Below are 19,713 nucleotides of genomic sequence, written 5' to 3'. Positions count from 1 at the left end.
CCAGAAGGCTGGGCGTGAGACTGCAGCATGGAGATATTGCCCAATACAAATTCTAACAGAATGAAAGGTTGAAAAAGCTTGGTGAGTTTGGCATGGAAGGCTGAAGCTAGCAGCGATGGAAACGGAAACAGGAGAAAGGGAAGCTGCCTAGAGAGAAAGGAAGCAGTGTGGCCCAGGACAGGTCAGCCACAATCCAAGCATCCATCCCAGCCTTAAGGATGTTCGAAACGCTTCTGACAAAAGACTTCAGTTGGCATCTGACCCTGAGAAGTCGATACTCTCTAGCCCTGATGACTCTAAAACTGAAGAGATTTAAGTATTAAGCAGAGCAGTTTGGGGCCCTAAGCTTCAACACCGTTGTGGTGAGTTTAACTGTGTTCCTCTCCCATTAAACTGGACATACAAAGGGACTGAATATGGAATTGACCAGAGCCAGCCTAGAGACATGAGAGATGGCAGCCATTTATAGTATAGGATTGATCTATTGTATACAACTCTAAGAGATGATGTCACACCATACGGACTTGGCCTTAATCTCTGTATTTGGTCTATAGTATGAACTTTACCATGGGATGTCAGTCCACATGCATCCTCATGTAACCTGGGTATCTCTTTTGCTATATGTAATAAAACAGATGTGTAGAATAACTATCTAAAAGCCTATATATATGCACCAGCTGTAACTTGAAGGGACTGTAAATTGTTAAACGGGGAATACAATGTAACACACATGAAACAGAGGAGAGGACTGAGACTCACTTTCCCATGTTGCCATGGGTTCAAGGTGGAGGTGTTGATTAGAAGAGAGCAGAGATTGCTGGGTGCCAGAAGAAAGGAGGTGCAGAGAGAAGAAGGAGAGGCCTCCAAGCTCACAGTAGCAAGCAGAAGCAGTAGCGGCGGCAGAAGCAGCGGCGGCGGCAGAAGCAGAAGCAGCGGCGGAAGCAGAAGCAGCAGCAGCAACAGCGGCAGTAGCGGCGGTAGCAGCGGCAGCAAGGGCAGAGGCTGGCAGCAGAAGCAACATCGGCCGGAGCGGCGGCAGGAGCGGCGGCGGCAGCTGGAGCAGGAGCATCAGGAGCAGGACTAAAGCTGAGACAGAGGCGGAGTGAGCAGACAGAAGCCCGAGCGAGCAAACAGAAGCTGCGTGGGAATCCAGGCAGGAGGTGAGAGGCGATGCTGTCTTCACTGAAGCTGTAGAAATCCATTCACACCATTGAGACTTTCCCTATTGGTGTTCTGAGTTTGTTTATGTGTGGACAGCTCCGGCTGACCCCTTTAGGAAGGAAGGAGAGCGGCCGTATCACCTCGCTACTAGACGCAGAGCGGACTTTCCTCTATGTCCCTTTCTGCTTGTGAGAAGTGCATTTTAAGTCCAAAATGCTCTTAGTAGCTTTGGTTGCCTGAATGTGAGCTTACTCAAGTTCCACTGGGGGAAAGCCAGGAATATACAAAATTCGGGTATTCACAGGAAGAGACAGACAGACACCATTTGGGTAAAGGCAAAACACGAGACATAGCAAAGTTATCAGAGAGAAGTTTCCCAAAAGCATACCTATTTTGTATAAGCCCACCTGAGCATTCAGGTTGCCACTGGTATCTAATGGAACATGAGTTATGCAGAACATGCACAGATATTCCCCACCTGCCTCTGTTTGACCGTGGGAGAGTGGCAGTGGGGTCACCATGACACTGAGCTCTCAATGGAATCATGTCATGGTCATACCTGGGGAGTCTCCATCAAGAAAGGAAGAAGGGGAGAGGGTAATCCCTTTTGTATAACCACTCTGTCAGGAGCTCTCTTGCCTGAGCAGCTCAAGGGGACTCTTCATCATCTCAAATACCAAACCCTTTACCTAACCGCCCTCCAAGTCATATGGGGCCGGAGGTCAGCCCCAAAGCTCCCTCACAGTCAGTTTGGAGCACGTAGGGGATATCTGTGCATGTCCTGTACAGCTATATTACTTGAACAATTCGGTCATTGCTGTGGGCACTGATTGATCCTCTTTTATAGGAAATATCCAAACCAATGTCTCATATGTTCACTAACTGCAGAGTTTCCCATTCTATGGACTGAAATGTTTCACTAAGGATTACTAATATAAGAATCCTTTGGTTGGTACCTGAATCTTTGATTTCCTTCTAAAGGCATAACACCAATCTGTTCATCCTGGAAAACCATAATTTCAAAGCTGTACAGGCTTGTGGAAGGTCATCTATTCTTTTCACCACCTTTGAGCAGGACCTCACCTAGACTCCAGTAGACACTCTCAGACTATCTTAGTTTTATGGAACAGCTCTGTGTGAGAATCTTCCCCCAACCCCCAATAGAATATCAGATCTTTGAGAATAGGGACAACTTCATTTTCATCTTTTGTAGCCTGAGCACCTATCACAGTGTGTGACACAGAGGAGGTGATCAATAAATGGCTGTTGAATGAATGAACTTCTGTGAATGGGAAACGAGTGTGGAGAGGAGAGAGCAAAGGGAAACAACAGAGCGGCGACTTCCTGAATGACAAGAAAATATAAAAGCACAATGAGCATGTAATGTATTTAATGGTTGAATGAGTATGGAATGAGATGTCTTGGATATGCCATGTTCCATTGGCCATTTAGCTATTCAATAGAACTCATGGGCAAACCCCCCAATGACCACAAACATAACACAGGACAGGCTAGCAATCTGTTGGGCGAGCCAAGCCAACTGACCTTTCCCTCTCTCTTTAGCCTGAAAAATCAAGCACATTTTAACAGAATAGTCATCACAAGGACAAGCATTTTCTATTTCTGAGGCTATTATCCAGAAACTTCTAGGAACAGCCAGCAAGCACATCAACCGAAACTATGTCTAAACAGGAAGAGAAAAATGAAAATGAGCTGAATGATCCAGGTAATTCAAGTCAAAACCAGATGGTTTTTAACCAAAATTAGCCAGGATGTATTTTTTTTATCATGCATACCTGCATAATTACTCCCCTTTTATTTCAGTTTACCTGTAGAAACACAGTTTAAGTCTTAAGTAAGGGGGGGAAAAGCAGCAGCTGGCACCATTTACCTAATGGCATTTATACAAGCAACACTAGAATTTGCTATCTCATGGAGGCTCTGAGAGCCCAAAAAGCCACAATCAACTTTCAGTGTATGTCAGTAGTTTTCTCAACAGGTCAGTAGTTACTGCGATTTTTCAGCCTATGGGCAGCTCATGTCAGCAGGCATCACTCATCCTCCTTGTCTGGGCTCTCTCACAAGTGCTTGGTGGAGTAAAAACAGAGGGATCTTGAATGCCAAGCTGGATATCAAAGAAGCGAGTAGAGAAGGTGACGCTGTAGTTCTTGGTGTAGGTTTCTTGGACTGGGTAACAATCCTTGACAGTATAGACGCCAACCCATGTTTCATCTATAAGAGGGAAGGAAATACAAACATGAGATCATGGCTTTGATATTTTTAAAGAATAACAGGGGAAAGAACATTGGCAAGAAAGCAGAAAGTATTGTCATTTCCATGAATTATACTGTGGTGTGCGGTATAGGGAATAACGTATGAAGGGTGAGTCAACTGCAGAGAAAGTCAAAGGAGGCAGACAAATGAATGCTGGTAAGTGACCAAAGGCACTTGAGGCAATTTTGAGATAGAAAATGATTTTTTAAAATAGGATTCTTCTATGCAGATGACTGAAAGTTGAGAGAGAATTTGAAGGAAGTTCATGGAGATATAGGCAGAACATGAATGTGTTCACCAAATCCCATTTAATCCCTGCCCTCAGGGGGGTGAAACACAATATAAGTGTATACAAAATATAAACGTAGTAAATACAGGGCCTCTCAAAAATCTGAGTGCAGTTCTAAGCTATCAAAGCTTTCTAAGGCTTTTGGGACACACAGTAAAAATACTTTAGGAGAGAGTTGCTAGTAGCAGGTGGCCTGAGTTCAAATCCATACGATTCCCTTTGACTTCAGAAGAGTCCAGCTGAAGGACCCAGCGGGGAGTCAGCATTCTTGCTGTTCCTTTCCCATGATACTCCATATCTCATCTCCATGCCTTTGAAGAGACTGTCCCTCACACCTGGAATGAATTACTTCACTTTTGCCTCTTAGAAGTTCTCATTTCCTTCAAAACTCAGCTCTGATACCACCTCCAACATGAGCCTTCTCCAAATCCCTGCCCCACTCCCACCCAATGCTACCAATTCTCTCCCAAAATAGCCTTTACTGGGTGTCCCAAAACTTAGTAAGTTTTGATGGCTTAAAACTGCACTAAGATTTTTTGAAATGCTCTATATTTAGTAAGTTTATGTTTTGACCACTTATATTGTGTTCCATTTATCCCTCTTCCCTAAAATAGAATCTCCTTAAGGATAGGGACAATTTCATGTTTATCACTGAATAACCTATGCCTGGCACATGGGAGGCAAAAATGACATGTTGGATGAGGTGCATAAATGAATAAAACTGATTTAGCACAATGTCTGGCACCTCGTAGGTACCTCATAAATGTTTACTGATTGATTTGTACCACATTAATATCACTCACAAATTCCAGTACTTATGACTGGTAATCCCAGGTATCCATTAAGTTTCTAATTCTCCAGAAGAATATTATTCAATTCAACTATCATATGAGGCAGTTAGATGGCACAATGGATAGAGAGCTGACCCTGGAGTTGGAAAAACCTGAGTTCTAATCCAGCATCAGAGACTTCCTAGTTATGTAACTTGATCAATTCACATGTTATCTATCTGCCTCAGCTTTCTCATCTGTAGATGAGGATTATAGTAACCTCCCAGGGTTGTGATAAGGATCAAATGAAATATCTTTAAAGTGCTTTAAAGCACCATATAAATGCTAGCTATCGTTACTCTCATCATCTTCCTCCTCATCATTAGTAGTAGCAGTGGTGGTGGTGGTGATGGTAGTAGTAGTAATAGTAATGGTAGTAGTGGTGATGGTAGTAGTAGTAATAGTAATGGTAGTAGTGGTGATGGTAGTAGTAGTAATAGTAATGGGTTGTTTTGTTTTGATTTGGGTTTGGGGGGGGCGGAGTTTGAGGCAATTGGGATTAAGTGACTGGTCCAGGGTTACACATCCATTAAGTGTCAAGTATCTGATGTCAGATTTGGACTTCAAGGCCAGTGCTCTATCCACTTCATCACCTAGCTGTTCCTTTTTTTTTTTTTAACAAATTGTATACATTTTATAGTAGTATCATCCCCTCTCGAACACCACCCTTGGGTACAGGAGAAAAGAGCAGTTGGACCAACAGAGCCCTCAGAGTTACAAGGAACCTCACCCCAAAGCAAGCTGACAAACAACCATGGAGAGTCATAGCATTAGAGGCTTCCCTCTTGTCTCTGTGCTGCCCACCCCAAACCCCTGGGGGGTTAGAGGAAGAGGAGGAGGAGGTGGTGGCAGAGGAGTATACCAGTAACTAGAATTCTCAAATGCAACGATAAGGTTCCCTTTCCCATTTTAATTATTTTAATGTACATATTACTAAGGGTCTAAAAGATGTGCTTTTTACTTTTCCCAATTCACAAGTATTTATTTTGCAATAAGTCAAGTTCCATTTGTCCTGGTTGACTGGCACAATCCTTTGCACAAATGTTGGCTCAGCCTAGTTCCCCACCTGGCCTCATTCAACCCTTTTGGAATCTCCACCAGAAATGGTCAGAAGCAGTTGGTTACATCATGATGCTCTGAGCTGAATGCCAAGCCCTACAGGGTTTCTAAGTAGGAAACATAATGTAGGGGTCCTTCAAAATTCCCTAAGAATCACCCTTCTTGGAAAAGTTACAATCTGGACCTTGCCAGGTTTATTGGAACAGGGCCTAATGCCTCAGTGTCTGTCCAGTTCTTGAACTGAAATCAATGGAATCAAGGCCCAAAAGATGTCCACTTACATTTCCGGGCTGGCTTCCTGTCTGACCATTCTTGTACCATTATCTGGTCCTGAGGGCCCCCGATGTAATACTGGTCTTCATAAGTTGAATTTTGGGGGATATCCAAAGGATCCCATTGGTCAGTCAAGGCAATCTTGGAGCACAGCTTGGTGGCCTGGTCAATCTGAAACATCACTGCATCTTGATAGAGGAAAATATATTCAAAAAACCTGAAAAATAAGCCAAAATAAATGATGATCAAGGTTTTTTGACTCATATGTTTAAAATGCAAAGACCTTTGACATAAATGGGCTTTTAAAAGAGGAACAAAATTAAGTAATTCTGCCCTACCAAGATAGTTTCTGCCCCTGCCCCAATCACTCAATCAACAAGAATTTATTAATTTTTTTCTATGTGCCAGTCACTTCACAGGGCAGTGAAGATATAAGGACAAACATGAAACCATTCCTGTTCCTAATGAACTCTCATTCTCACCTCTTCTCTCTGTGCCTCAGTTTTCTCATCTGTAAAATGAGGGAGTTGGAAAAAATTATATAAGTACATAAGACAACAGTGCAGCTGTGCTATGAACTATAAAGTTTTTATGAGTCTAAGCCCCACATCAAAATACAGTGGAAATGTGGCTTCAGAAGACAAGTCCAAATCCTGGTTCTTGCTTCATTCCCTGTAGGACCTGGGCTAAATCACAGTGTCTCTCTGGACCTCAGTTTCTCATCTGTAAAATGTAGGTATTGGACCCAATGACCTCAAAAGCCCCTTCAAGATCTCAATGTGTGATCCCATGTTTATTACAGGATTCCTGTGGGGAAAGGGATCCTAAATTCCAGCCCCTATCACAGAATCTAGCACATAATAAATGCTTGTTGAATGAGTGAATGGATAAATAGAGAGTAAAGTCCAATCGACCAACACATCATCTGTGTTTGCCAATTTATGCAATACTCTCCATCCATAGTCATCCATCACTGCAAAGGAGAAAGGGAGTTGCATTTTCTCAAGTCTTTTCTAGGCAATCCTCTAAAATGATGACATTATAGAATTGGTATCAACTTGTATTGGTAAAGGGAATTTCCTGACTGGGAATTCCCTACACCAAAATTCACAACCACCATCCCTTATCTCTGCCTCCACTCCCCAAAAAAAGACAAAGAGAGCTCCCATACATTTAAGAAATGCTTTCGCTTAAACAGACAAGTATGCTGAGAGGCAGAGGTGGGGAGTTTGTAACATAATAAGGTATTATCTGCCATGAACAACTTCGGGTGAATGCTTTTCTCATTAGCCACTGTACTTATCACCATCTCCCCAAGTAAACTGTTCCCTTGTAAATGGCTATCTGCTACAGGATGTCAGTTAGCAGTCTGCTGTTCTCAAACTACTGATCTCCAAAGATAGAACTTGCAATAAAGCAGCAGCCAAACTAAAAATGTATTTATTTTTACAGGAAAGGTTGAAAGGATATTATTAAGAAAAAGGTATGGCTAAAAAAAAAGCCAACCCACGAGTGGCATATTTATTTTTTACTCCAAGACAGTAATTTCAAAAGATGAGAATTATAAATAGCGTTGGTCTAAAATGAGAGCCTGGTACTTTCGTGCATGGGCAAAGGTTACTTCAGATTACTCCGGGTGGATCAAAACTGCCTACCAGAGGCTCATGGGAACATATTGCAAACAACACTGACCAATAGGCAATATGAGAAATAACAGGAGATTTCTACTTATTTGTCTTTCTCTACTGATCATAGTCTGGTGGCTCCTTAATATGCACTATTTGATAAAAACCAGTGTCTCCAGAGAGACACCATTGGATAAAAGCCAGACGTGCTTTCTCAAAGCACAGCTCTCCTTTGTTCTTCATCACCCAGGACACTCCAGTTTCCTGCCTCTGCACTCCATGCCCAGAATGCCACCCCCACACCATTTCTAATCCCTTATTTCCTCCAGAACTCTACTTCTATATAAAGCTTTGCTAATCACCACTGTATATATAATATATGTGTATTATGTTTTGTGTCTATTTTTTGTGGCTTCATGTTGTTTTTCCCCAAAAATGGAAATTCTTTGAATACAGGGACTCTGCCTGAGACATTGGCTGCTGCACTGTCTTGTAAATAAAACAGTGTCAGGAGAAAAACTAAGGACCACAAGGCAAGGGGAGAGGAAAAAGAGGATCACAGCTTGGGGTGTATGAGATGGTGATAACTGATAAAAGTGGGGAGAAACTTGAATTCTTATTTAACTTCTGTTTTCTCAAGAGAAACTGATGTTTACAGGGGAAATAAGAGGACAAAAATGACTAATAGAGAGTTGAGGTTCAAAATAAATGAGTTGGTAAGTAGTTAGGGAACACTTAGCTGACCTTGACAGATTTAATGCATCCTCAAGTTCTGCTAGAAATGACAGAGGTGATCCCTGAGCCATTGTCAGTGACATATGAAGGATCAAGGAAAAGGGGAAGAGGACTAGGAGCTTGGAGAAGGGCAAATAATGTCCCAATTTTCAAAAAAGGAAAAAGAACAGAATCTGCAAACTGCAGACCAGTTAGCTTGATGTACGTGGCTAGGAAAACTCTAGACTGATTCATTAAAGAGTTGATTGGTGAATATCCATAAAGGGAAGTTGTGATTCCAAAGAGCCAACCTGGCTTCGACAGGAAAAGGCCATGCCAAACTGACCTCATTTCTGCTTTTTGACACGATAAGTAAACTAACAAGTGAGGAGAATGTTGTGGGTATAGATTAAAGAGAGTTTAGCAAAGATTTTGATAAAGAATCTCATACTATTTCTATGAAGAAAATGGAGAAAGATGGATTAGATAATAGAATCAGATAGATTGGCAACCTGTGGGATATCTAGAGTCCAAGATAGTCATTAATAGATCACTGTCGACATGAATACCTCAGGGGACTGTGCTTGGCCCTATGCCAGTTACCATTTTTCTCAAAGCTTAGGATGAAGCTGTAGGTGGCATGCTCATTATACTGCCTGATGACACCAGTGGGAGTGGGGAGGGCTGCCTAACACACAAGACAACAGAGGCAAGATCAAAAAAGACTGGCCTGAATCTCGTAACTTGATATTCCCTAGGGATAAATGTAAAGTCTTGGGTATTAAAAAAATCAGCTCTGCAAGTATAAGATGGAAGGAGCATGGTAATAAAGGAGTTGTTTGGTGGAAAAAAACTGGGGCATTAAAGTGGATTCCAAGCCTGACATGAGTTATCAATGAGGAAGCAGCCAAGAAAGCTAATGCAAGTATGGGATGCATTAAGACAGAAACCATTTCCAAGAATAGGGAAATGATAGTTCCAACTGTATTCTGCCCCTATTGCCTCTAGAATAAAATATCAACTCTTCTTTTGGGCTTTTAAAGCCCATTATAGCCTCTTCCCAAGCTGTCTCTCCAGCTTCATGAGACGTGGTTTCCTCCCCATGTGCTATGATTCCCAACCAAATGCCTGGCTCTGGGCTTCACCAAGACTTTGCCTCATGCCTGGAATGAACTCCTGTCTCACCTGCACCACGGAGACCCACTCTCTTTCTTCAAGATGAAGCACAAGCACCACCAAGACTTGTGTGTTTCCCCTCAAGGATATTTCACTTCATGACTGTTTTTGTGTTTTCTCTGCATTTACTTATTTGTGTACATGTTGTCTTGCAGTATAAAACATGAGTTCCTTAAGAGGAGCTCAATAATTTATTGTATCAGTATCCCCAGAACCTTGTATGGTGTCTGGCACACAGTAAGCACCTAATGAATACTTATTGGTTATTAAAGATGTCCATGAAGACATAAGTAACTGAAGGGGTAGTTTATTTCATGGGGATGCAGGTCTCTCTGCTCTCTGTGCAACTAACTCAATCCTTCAAAATAGGACAACTTAGAAGACAGGAGTCCAGAAGAAATATTAGTCGGATTGCAAAAGGACTTTGGCTTTTGTGGGAGAATCTGGATGCCCTTATTTGTTTAAAATGAAACCCAATAGATTAGTAATGCCTGGCTCCAATATCTGGTCAGTCCCTACTCTGGAACTCTCCAGAGGAAGCCTTGAGCTGAGGCCATTTGCCCCTCCTGATGCACTTGAAGCTGGGGTAACACCCTGGAGTCAGGATGAGGAATGAAGGAAAAAGAAATCTTCAGAATAATGGTCTGAGGCACAAACACATTCTCTGCATCCATGTCAGCTCTGACAATACAGGTGGCTTCCTGTTGGACCCTGTGCCTAGCAACCCAAATCCAAATGATGATTCCAAGTTCAGTTTTGAGATCTCTGAAATGACCAGCCTCCTCAATTCTTATATGAGTTGAGATATAATAATGGCCAAGAATTCTGAAAGCATTGGCCAAAGATATGTTTTCATATGCAGAACACTGACAATGAGAACCAGGGAGCAGACATTTTTTCAGGGCAAAAACACCCTCCCAAATCCTACTCATGAGGCCTTAGCGTGACATTGTACAAACCCTATGCCCCACATAAACTGAATGACCTACACTTCCCCAACCACAACACACATACCTTTGTTCATGTGCTTCCTTAAGCCTACAATGCTCTCTCCCCCAACCCCATTTCCACCTGATAGAATTCTGCTGAGCTCAACACCATCCTCCCCTTATTTTCCCAACTAGAAAACCTGGTGGAAAAGAATGAGGGGAGTCAGGAAGACCAGAGTTCAAATCCCAAATCTAGTATTTAGTAGCTTGGTGAGTCAACCAAACAATCAAGAAGCATTTATTAAGAGCCGATTATGTGTAAGACACTTTTCCAGGTGCTTAACTCTCTGAAACTCAGTTTCCCCATCTGTAAGATGAGCATGATACCTAAAGAACTGACACAATTGCTGTGATTCTCCAATGAGATGGATGCAAAACACTTCAAATACCTTGAAGGGCTATAAGAGGGTTGGTTCTCTCACTTGTAAATTCTTTCCCTTTCTTTGACCTTGAAGAACTCCTTGGCTGCCCCTTCCTTGTGCTGTTATCAAAGTCTACTTTGACTCAGACGAGTTCGATTCAACAAATGTTAGTTTTGTGATTTGTCTTAGCTCTCTCATCAAAGAGTAAATTGGATCAAGGCAAGGAATTTGTTGTGGTACAGCTTTAAGAAAGCACTGAATTAGAGGGAGGAGGAACTCTGGATTCAGATTAGCTTAGACATTTGGACTTAGGAAGTCACTGAACCACCTTCCAATATTAAGAATTTGATTTTTCTTTTAAGTAATGCAACCTAAGTGGACTGGTAAGTGGAGTCAGAAAGTCCAGAAGTCAAATCCTGCCTCAGTGATTTACTGCACAACCATGCCTCAGTTTCTTCATATATTAAATGGGAATGATAATAGCACCTACCTTAGAGATTTGTTGGGAGGATTAAATCATACGTAGGCTACCTTGAAAACCCTAAAGCTCCATAACTGCTAGCTGGCATTATTCTTATCATTCCACCCACAGTGGCTAATTGCATATTCAGCTACTTAAATGGAGACATAATCTTCTCCATTTGGAAGTTCCCACTGAGGATGCAAATCAAACCCACCCCCTTGCCTGCCCATCCTGTGGGCCCCTAGTCCATATCCTCCCAAAAGTTCACCATACAAATCCAGCCACTGTGCACACTTTCTTTTAACATATCAAAGATATGAATCAATAAATCTCCTTTAAAATTATTGCTAAACCACTGAGCCATATTCTCTTATGGTATGTCTACACCCTATAGTAAGCCAGAAGCTGAATGTATTAACCCACATGGCCTTGTGCCATATATGTCTGAGAGAGAGACAGGAGGCAGCATGGATGAGGTCAAAGAACTCACTTCAACCTCTACTTCCCTTCTCATTCGTGGTTAATTGAGAAAGATCAGGACCCTGAGCCCAAGGACCCTAGGAACAGCAAACCATTCTCCCACCCTTCCCAGGCCGGCACACTTACCCCAAACAGCCATTACTAGGAGGAACAACATTTGTACTGATATGGTCCCACTATCTCCATTAACACTAATAGGAGCCTCTGGTAAACTGCCACGGGGCAGGCTGGGATTAGTGGCACTATCAGCCCTGCTTCCAGGCAGATATAAGCATCATTCCTATGGAGGTGCCACCTGGCAACTGCACCTGGAGATACTGCAGCCCCCACAGCTCCTGAAGACCCAGACTACCAAAATCCTAGACACTACCAGATGTCTCAACAACAGAGATGGATATTGGCAAATCAGTGGAAATGACATTTAAAAAGAGACAATTGCCTTAACATTTATCTTGACATCCTAAGGAACCCTAAGGACCAAGGGACCTTTCCCTCTCACTTGTGGCTGAAACCTTCCATATGTCACATCTCTCATCAGAATGTGAACTCCTCAACTTTTCTACTTGTAACCCTAGGACTTAGCACAGGGCTTGGCACACAGTAAGTGCTTAATACTTTTTCTTCATTCATTCAAGGTACTAATTGAAACTTTTCCTCTGAACCCACCTTGTTTCACATGTTTAAGTTAAAATAAGAGGCCAAGAAGGACAGAGAACCCCAAAACAAAACGAGCATCAGCTATCTAGCACCTCTGCTCCCACTCTAGTGGGCAGCATTATCTTGAAGGCTTATAAAGTGGTTTAATATTTTCCATCTCAGGGAATACAGAGCCAGGAAAGGCTTGATTATTCCACAGCAACAAATGGTGGTATTTTTCCAAACCATTTAAAGGAAAATCATGAAGTTAAAAAAAAAAAACCGAGCCAACTCGCAAATGTACTTTTCAATCTTTTCAATTCACTATCAAAAACCAAGAGGCAACTTGGTACCTTGTTCAAACAGCCACTGGGGTTTTTTATGCAGCCTCTGAGCAGCTAAATGCCTGTTTTGTTTTGTTTTGTTTTGTTTTTTTCATGAGGGTCAACAATGGCTGCATCTAAATGCCAGGAAGCTTTTGCGCAGGAAGCCTCCCTGAGCTGTCACAGCGCGTGAAGCACAAAGCTTTCCGGGACCTTGCAAAAGGGGCAGAGCATTTCCAAAGTCTTTTAGAGGCTCAAGGCCTTCTCTGCAGTTCGACCCTCCATGAATTCACTTGTCCTGCCTGTGTCCCTAGCTATTAGAGGGAGCATGGCTACACATGCAAAAGGAGGCGTACGTTTTTGGATATGGCTGATGTACTGCATTGTTTTGCATAAATAAGCTCTTCTATTAGTTACAAGGGAGTTGTTTAAGGGGGCACTGAGGGACAACTGATTTTTTTTAAAGCATCAAGGGAAGATTTTTTTAAAAGAACCCTGGGCTTAGACTTAGAAGGGCCCAGGGTTGCAATCCCAATTCTAATACTCAATTACCCAGTAACCACTGAGATACTACTATTATGATACAGTAGAAAGGGCACTTGTCTTGGAGTTGGAGGACACCCCTTGCCCCATCAGAGAGGGGGGTCAGGAGGGTGATCCCTTCTGTCAATCTGGAATCAAAGGAGCCTTGGGCACATAATGGCTCCAGCATGTGGATGAAGATCAAAATCAGAGCCAGAAAATGGGTACCTCACTCAGAAAGAAGGCAAAGTAAACAGGGAGAAGTAAAGAGAATGTGGAAATGGGACACCTGGTTGGAACCAAGGCTCTGCCTTACTTCCTGGGTGACTTTGGGCAAGTTTCTTCATTTCTGGGGCCTCACCCATCTCACCTACAAAATAAAAGGGTGGACTAGATAGCCTCCAATGTCCCTACGGGTCTAAATCTGGGATAGTACAGGGTCCTTTCATCCCATACCAAGGAAGAGTGCTATTCACTATTAAACAGCCTGAGAAACTGGACATAAACCCCACTAGGGTTTTTAAGAAAAAAGATCACAGAATCCTAGAGCTCAGTTTTCTGTTTGATTTTTGTTTTTAATTCATGCTGCCCCATCATCACAGGCCAATCATCTACTGGCTTCCTGGAGGGTTTTTTGTTTTGTTTTGTCTTGTTTTTCCTTTCAGTTAACACTGAACACCCATGATTGTTCACCAAAGAACCCGGGTCTTTCTGGAAGAGAAAGGATTAATCTAGGCAGTCTCAGTTCACCACCACATTCTCACAGTCAGCTTCAGCTCCCAGTGGGGACAATGCCAAGAACTATACTCAAAAGTGGTTTGCTAGCATCTAAGTAATTGCTATAATCTTGTTAGAATGGAAATATTGTATGGACCTTCCCCTCTGGACCCAACCAGCACTCATTGAGCCTCGGGTCCTGAAGATGTCAAACAGTAAAATTCCCCGATGACTTCTCAGTGCTGACTGCGCCTTCACTGCGTCTCTGACATAAAAATGCTGAGGTCTGATTTCACGTCTATAATTGATATCATATCGTTTGCTTTCTCAGTGGGTAAGGGAGGGACCAAAGGGAGGGACAAAGTTTGGAACTCAAAATTTAAAAACAAAGAATGTTTTTAAAATTTTCTAAGTTAAAAAATAAAGTATGCTGAGATCTCCCCAGTGTCACTTTACAGAACATTTTTGTTTGTTTTTAGGGGTTCAGATTAGAAATCTCTTCCGGAAATGGCTGGATCTGTTGGTCATTTCTCTTCCCAGGGGTGTGAGGTAGAGGATCTAATTCTGCTGGCTAGCACAGCCTGAGACTGGAGGGGACATGTCCCGGGCAAGCAGCACTGCCTACACATACTGGCCAATAGAGTCAACATGCCAATTCGTTTTGGTGGCCCCACCCCACCCTCTTTGTTTCAAGGGAAGACTCAAGGTGTGCAGGGGGGGCAGGATTTCTTTTAAAGGCAGGAATAAAAATATCTAAAATGAAAAATAATAATTGTTATTTATGTAGTTTTTTAAGTGTTTTTTTTTTAAGTTCATAATGTGCTGTACCAAACATATTGTCTCTCTCATTTGAACTTCACAACTACGTGTGGGCTATGACTGGCCCCCATTTTACAGCTGGGAGGCAGTATGTCAGAGGATTGGGCATGGAGCCTAGAAAGAAGTGTTTGAAACCTCCCTCAGAAATGTACTAACTACATGAACCTGGGCAAGGGACCTAACCTCTATGAGGCTCAGTTTTCTCATCTGCGAAATGGAAATAATAATCACATCTACCTCGTAGGGTCTTTGTGAGGACCCCGTTAGATGATGTGAAATGTTATATAAATATTAGCTATTATTTTAGATGAGGAAACTGAGGCTCAGAAAGGTTAGGTCACTTCCCCAAGGTCCCAAAGCTAGTTAATGTCAGAAGCAAGATTTGAACTCAGATCTTCTTGACTCCAAGTCTAGCACACTATATACCCTATCCCCTTGCCTCTCAGGATTCCATCTTATCTCGTCAAAAATCCTTCAAAAACTCCTTTCTTCCTGCCATATCATCTAATCTCCTCCCCCTGAACTTTTTTTCTGTCGCTCCCCAGCTTTTTCCCTCCCTTCTTACTAAACTGATCCTTTCATCATTCCAGGACCTGCTCCATTCTATGTGCTGTGTCTTCTCTCATGTAACTCTCCAAGCCTACAATGTCTTCCTCCCTAGTGCCCCTCCCTCCCGCCTTTGCCTGGCTTTCAATGCCCTCTTTTTCCCTGAAGTCTTCCTTGCTTTCCCTAGTCCTCATGGATCTATTCTGTCTTCTCAGAACCCTATAAACATTTGGAGTCAATCTGTACCATACAATAAAAACCTCATTACCAATCAGTGTTGTCTCCTATTTCATGCCCCAAAAGCTTACCTCCCAGATAAATCATGAAGCCTTTGAGAGCAAGCAAGGCACTCAGGAGCTCAGTGATGCCTGCTGACAGAACGACTCAAATTCTAATAACACCCAAGAGCTTATCATGGCTCTCTGTCTCCTGTTACACTAAACTCAGGCTCCTCCTGGCATTTTAAGGCTTCTATCACTGTCTTCTCCCCCTCTCCAAATTAAATTCTTTTAATCCCTACCCACCACACTTCAGCTCTGCTTCAGGTAAGATGTTAACGGGCTCAAGCACTTAGGGGAATCAAATTCAATGAAATTCAATTAGGACAAGTGAAAAACTTATATTTGGGTCCAAAAACAGATTCCCAAGAAAGGGATGGGAAGGCCTGATTAGAAAGCAGTGTGTCTGGAAAAGACTTGAGGAGTTTAGTGAACTGCAAACTCAATGTCAGTCAGCAGGGTGATGCCTCTTTGTCCAAAAAGGTGATGCAATCTTGGGCTGCATTAGGGGTCTCCTAGTTTTCAGGGCTAAGGAGAGGCAGTGGCTCAGGACTCTGCTCTGGTCAGACCCCACCCCCCACCCCTGAATAATTCACTCAGCCCTCCTGAAGAGGTGATCAATAGAAGACCCTTTCCAGGGGAGACTGGCTCAGGTGGCAAATGACCTCTTCAAAAGGGGACCAATAAAAGGAACTGGAGATGTTTAACCTGGAGATAACTGGACTCAGGCTGGGCAGATCCAATGGACAGATCTTCAAGTACTTAATGTGGAAGAACTAACTTTGTTCTGCCTTGTTTTGCCCAGAGGGCAAAACTAGAAGCAGTAGTGGAAGTTGTTAAGGGGCCAATTTAGGGTAGAGGGAAAGAAAATCTCCTTATTAATGAAGAGACCCAAAAATGGAGTGGGTAGAAGGGTGCCTTCTCACTCCTTGAGAGTCTGGAAGAGAGAGGATTAATTATCATTTGGTAGAGAAGGGTTTCCTTCCAGGTATGGGGTAGATGAGGGTTGAGGCCCCACCCAGCTCTAAGAATTCCATATTCTGTAAACCAAGGCTCAGGATGCTACATACTTCTTATCAGTCCTTGGCTAAGGGCAATTCAACTGCCTGGACTATATTTCTCCTTCCAGTCTACAATGATTTGATCTCTCTTCTCTCCCAGTCAGTGCCTTCAAGATCCACTCAAAAGGCTGGATTTGGAGTCTAAGAACCTGAATCCAAGTGCCCACAAGCAACCTAATCTACAGAAAAGAGGACTAAACTTAGATTCAGGAAGACCTGGGTTCAAAGTCTGCCTGTGTAGCCCTGGAGAAGTTTCTTAATATCTGTCAGATTCCAGTTTCTGAATTTGCAAAATGGGGATGTTCATAGCATCTATGTTGCAGAAATCAAATGAGGTAATGTGTCCAGGCATGAAGGGGAAATAAATGTCAGCTCTGTTTAACCCCTCTGGGATTCCTGTAAAATGGTGGCCAACTCGCAATCCAGGAGGTCCCTCCCTCACCAACCCTATTCCCGCCCCACCCAGCATTACCTTATCAACGATGGCGTCTTTTGTAAACGGTGTTTTGCCAAGCTTCTCGAGTTCCTTTGTCTCCCTTAGCAGATGGCTTCTGCTCCCTAATTTCTCCTGTGTCCCCTCGACCCCACCCCCCACCGATCTTCAGGTGTCCCCTGGGCCCAGAACAGAGGACTATAATGCGCTCGGACTGACTGGCCTCTCATCTGGATGTTTCCCTGCCCTGGGGACAGTGCAGCTATAACTTGGCCTTGTGCCAGGCTGCAGCGGAGCCGGCCTAATGCCTCACTACCTGAAGCCATCCCAGAAAATTTTCCAGGAGGCCTTCCCAGGGACATAAATAGAAGAGCCAGGGGCAGCCTGGAAAAGGCAGGGGTAGGAAGCGTTGACTGCTCTAAAGAAAGTACACCATCGCCCCAGTTCTACTGAGGCAAGGTGCCGGGCGGGGAAAGGGTGGTCTGCAGAGCCTGGAATTCTCATCCTAGCAATCCTGGCAGACAATACTACGCATCCCCTGCAGAGGGAGGTGCTGCCGCCCCACCCAGTCTGGCAGATGCTGCAGGCTGGCAGAAAGAGGACAAAGCTTGTCATCAAAGAAAACCTGAGTCACCAGGAGCCGCAACATGGGGGCAGGGTAATGAGTGGGACTGGTGAAAGATAGGTCCCACCCCAACCAAAGAAATTTCTGCGCACACTTTCATTTGATTCTCTCCTCTTCCCTGGCCCCGCCCTTCCCCGACTTTAATCATCTCCCCGAACGTTAAAGAGGAGGGGAGTCCGGTCCTTTCTTAGTGGGATCTGACGTGGAAAAGAAGAGGCGTCCCCTATACCCCTCCTCAGCCCCCGCTCCCCGAAAAGAAAAGTTACAGACAGACAAGAAGCTAGCCCAGGTGCAGAGGTCCTCCCCCCACCTTTCCACCCATCCTCCCGCAACCCCACACCCTCAACCTCCCCGGTCCCCGGTCCCCACTCCGGCCTCCCGCCTCCGCAATGCACCCCGATTCCACAGCCTGAAGTGCACTAGTAATGCATCCCCTCAACCTCCTCCTCGTACCAGGAAGTGCTACTTCCATCCCCAGCCTTTCCGAACCCCAAAGTGCTCTCCCGCACACCCCGTGCAACGACTCTCCCCCCCCCCCCACTGCAGCGCTCCCTCCACCGTCCTGCCTTACGCAGTGCATTACTCTGCCTTGCCGCAGTGCGCCCCCGCCTCCCCGCCTTACTGCAGTGCGCCCCCCTCCCCGCCTTGCCGCAGTGCGCCCCCCCTCCCTTTTTGCCGCAGTGCGCTCCCCCTGCCTTGCCGCAGTACACCCCTCCTCCACCTCCTCTCCTTGCCGCATTGCGCCCCTACCCCGCCTCCCTGCCTTGCTGCAGTGCGCCCCCCGCCCCCCTCTCTGACATGTCCCTCAATGAACCCCACCCCACACCCTCAACGCACCCCGCCCTGCCGCAGTGCGCCCCTCGCTTCCTCTCCATGCCCCTCTCCGCATTGACCTCCTTCCCAAAGCCGCAGTGCTCCCCCGCTCTTCTCCTTGCGGTGCTCTCCAATGAGCCCCCTCCCATACTGCAGTGCACCCCCCAGCCTCCCTGCCTAGCTATGGTTCACCCCCAGCCTTGCCGCAGTGAGTCCCCGCCTAACCATAGCCCCCACCTCGTTTCTCCCCACCATCGAAGCCTTCCCTCCCTGCACCCCAGTCCCCCTAGTCCCCTGCCTGAGACCCTGGCACTTACTTCTTGCAAGGGATGAGAGCCTTCCTCTCCTCCAGCAGGCGGACGCGCTGCTGGAGGGCATCGTAGGAGAGCAGGGCGCGGGTGTTGCGGCCGCTGCTGTGGTCGTAGCGCACCTGACGTCCTTCCCACTGCTGCGGAGCTTGGCATGGCGGCCCAGGATCCCCGACAGCCAGCGCCCAGCTGCAGAGGCTACCCAGTAGCCAAGCCACTAGAAGCGCAGCGCGCATCCCTCTCTGTGCCACAGGGGACAGCGCAGGTGGAAAGGCGCGGGCTGGGGAGCAGGGTGGCCAAGGACGGGGCACGACTGGGCTGGGCTGGACAGCGCTGGACTGGACAGCCCAGGGCAGGGCAGGGCAGGGCAGGGCAGGGCTGGGGAAGGAAACGCGGGAAAGGGCAGTGGCTCTCTCGCCGCCGTCCCCTCCCTCCCCTAGCCGGTCGGTGCACTTGCCGGGGGAGGGAGGGACGGAGGTCCAGTCGGGTCTGGAGAGAGCCGCGACCTCGGCTCCGGCTTCCCCGTGCGCAGGGAGCTGGCTGGGGGACACTGCGGCAGGGAGCTCGCAGCTGGCTCCCTCCCGCTCCGGCTCCGGCTGAGACTGCGGCTTCCTTCCCCCCGCCGCCTCTCTGCTGCCAACAGGAAATGCAGAGGCAAACGTGCCCGTCGCAGCCCAATGGGCATCCGCAGAGTGGACGTGCGGGCGGGGGGAGGAGGGAGAACTCGGGCAAATGCGGGAGGACTGCAACACCAGCCGGGCGGGGCTGCGGCAGTAAATGCTGGAGACAGGACCAGCTGCCCAGAACTGCCACTCAGTCTCCCCCCAAAACTCCAAGGGGCATCTTGGCATCCCTCTGGACACCAAGTGGGGAGCCAGGTTCCGCACGGAGGGAGAGAAAGCGCCCTTAACTTCACGTTAGGATGAGCTGGTAACGA

The 19,713-nt window shown here is 45.5% G+C and overlaps 1 protein-coding gene across 1 annotated transcript; it reads right to left on the bottom strand.

Moving 5' to 3' along the window:
- Positions 1-2,534: 2,534 nt before the first annotated feature.
- EPDR1 (ependymin related 1) lies at positions 2,535-19,422 on the bottom strand. The gene is made up of 3 exons (XM_072599075.1): positions 18,786-19,422; positions 5,895-6,103; positions 2,535-3,393 (listed from the first exon to the last, which is right to left on the bottom strand). Exons 1-3 carry the CDS (start codon positions 19,010-19,012, stop codon positions 3,203-3,205), a joined length of 627 nt encoding a protein of 208 aa, XP_072455176.1. The 5' UTR covers positions 19,013-19,422; the 3' UTR covers positions 2,535-3,202.
- Positions 19,423-19,713: the final 291 nt, after the last annotated feature.

This window comes from Notamacropus eugenii, chromosome 3, assembly GCF_028372415.1.
Source record: "Notamacropus eugenii isolate mMacEug1 chromosome 3, mMacEug1.pri_v2, whole genome shotgun sequence".
NCBI classification, from domain to species: Eukaryota; Metazoa; Chordata; class Mammalia; order Diprotodontia; family Macropodidae; genus Notamacropus; species Notamacropus eugenii.
The sequence above is the reverse complement of the archived record's forward strand: the minus strand, read 5'-3'. Positions and strand labels throughout refer to the sequence as shown.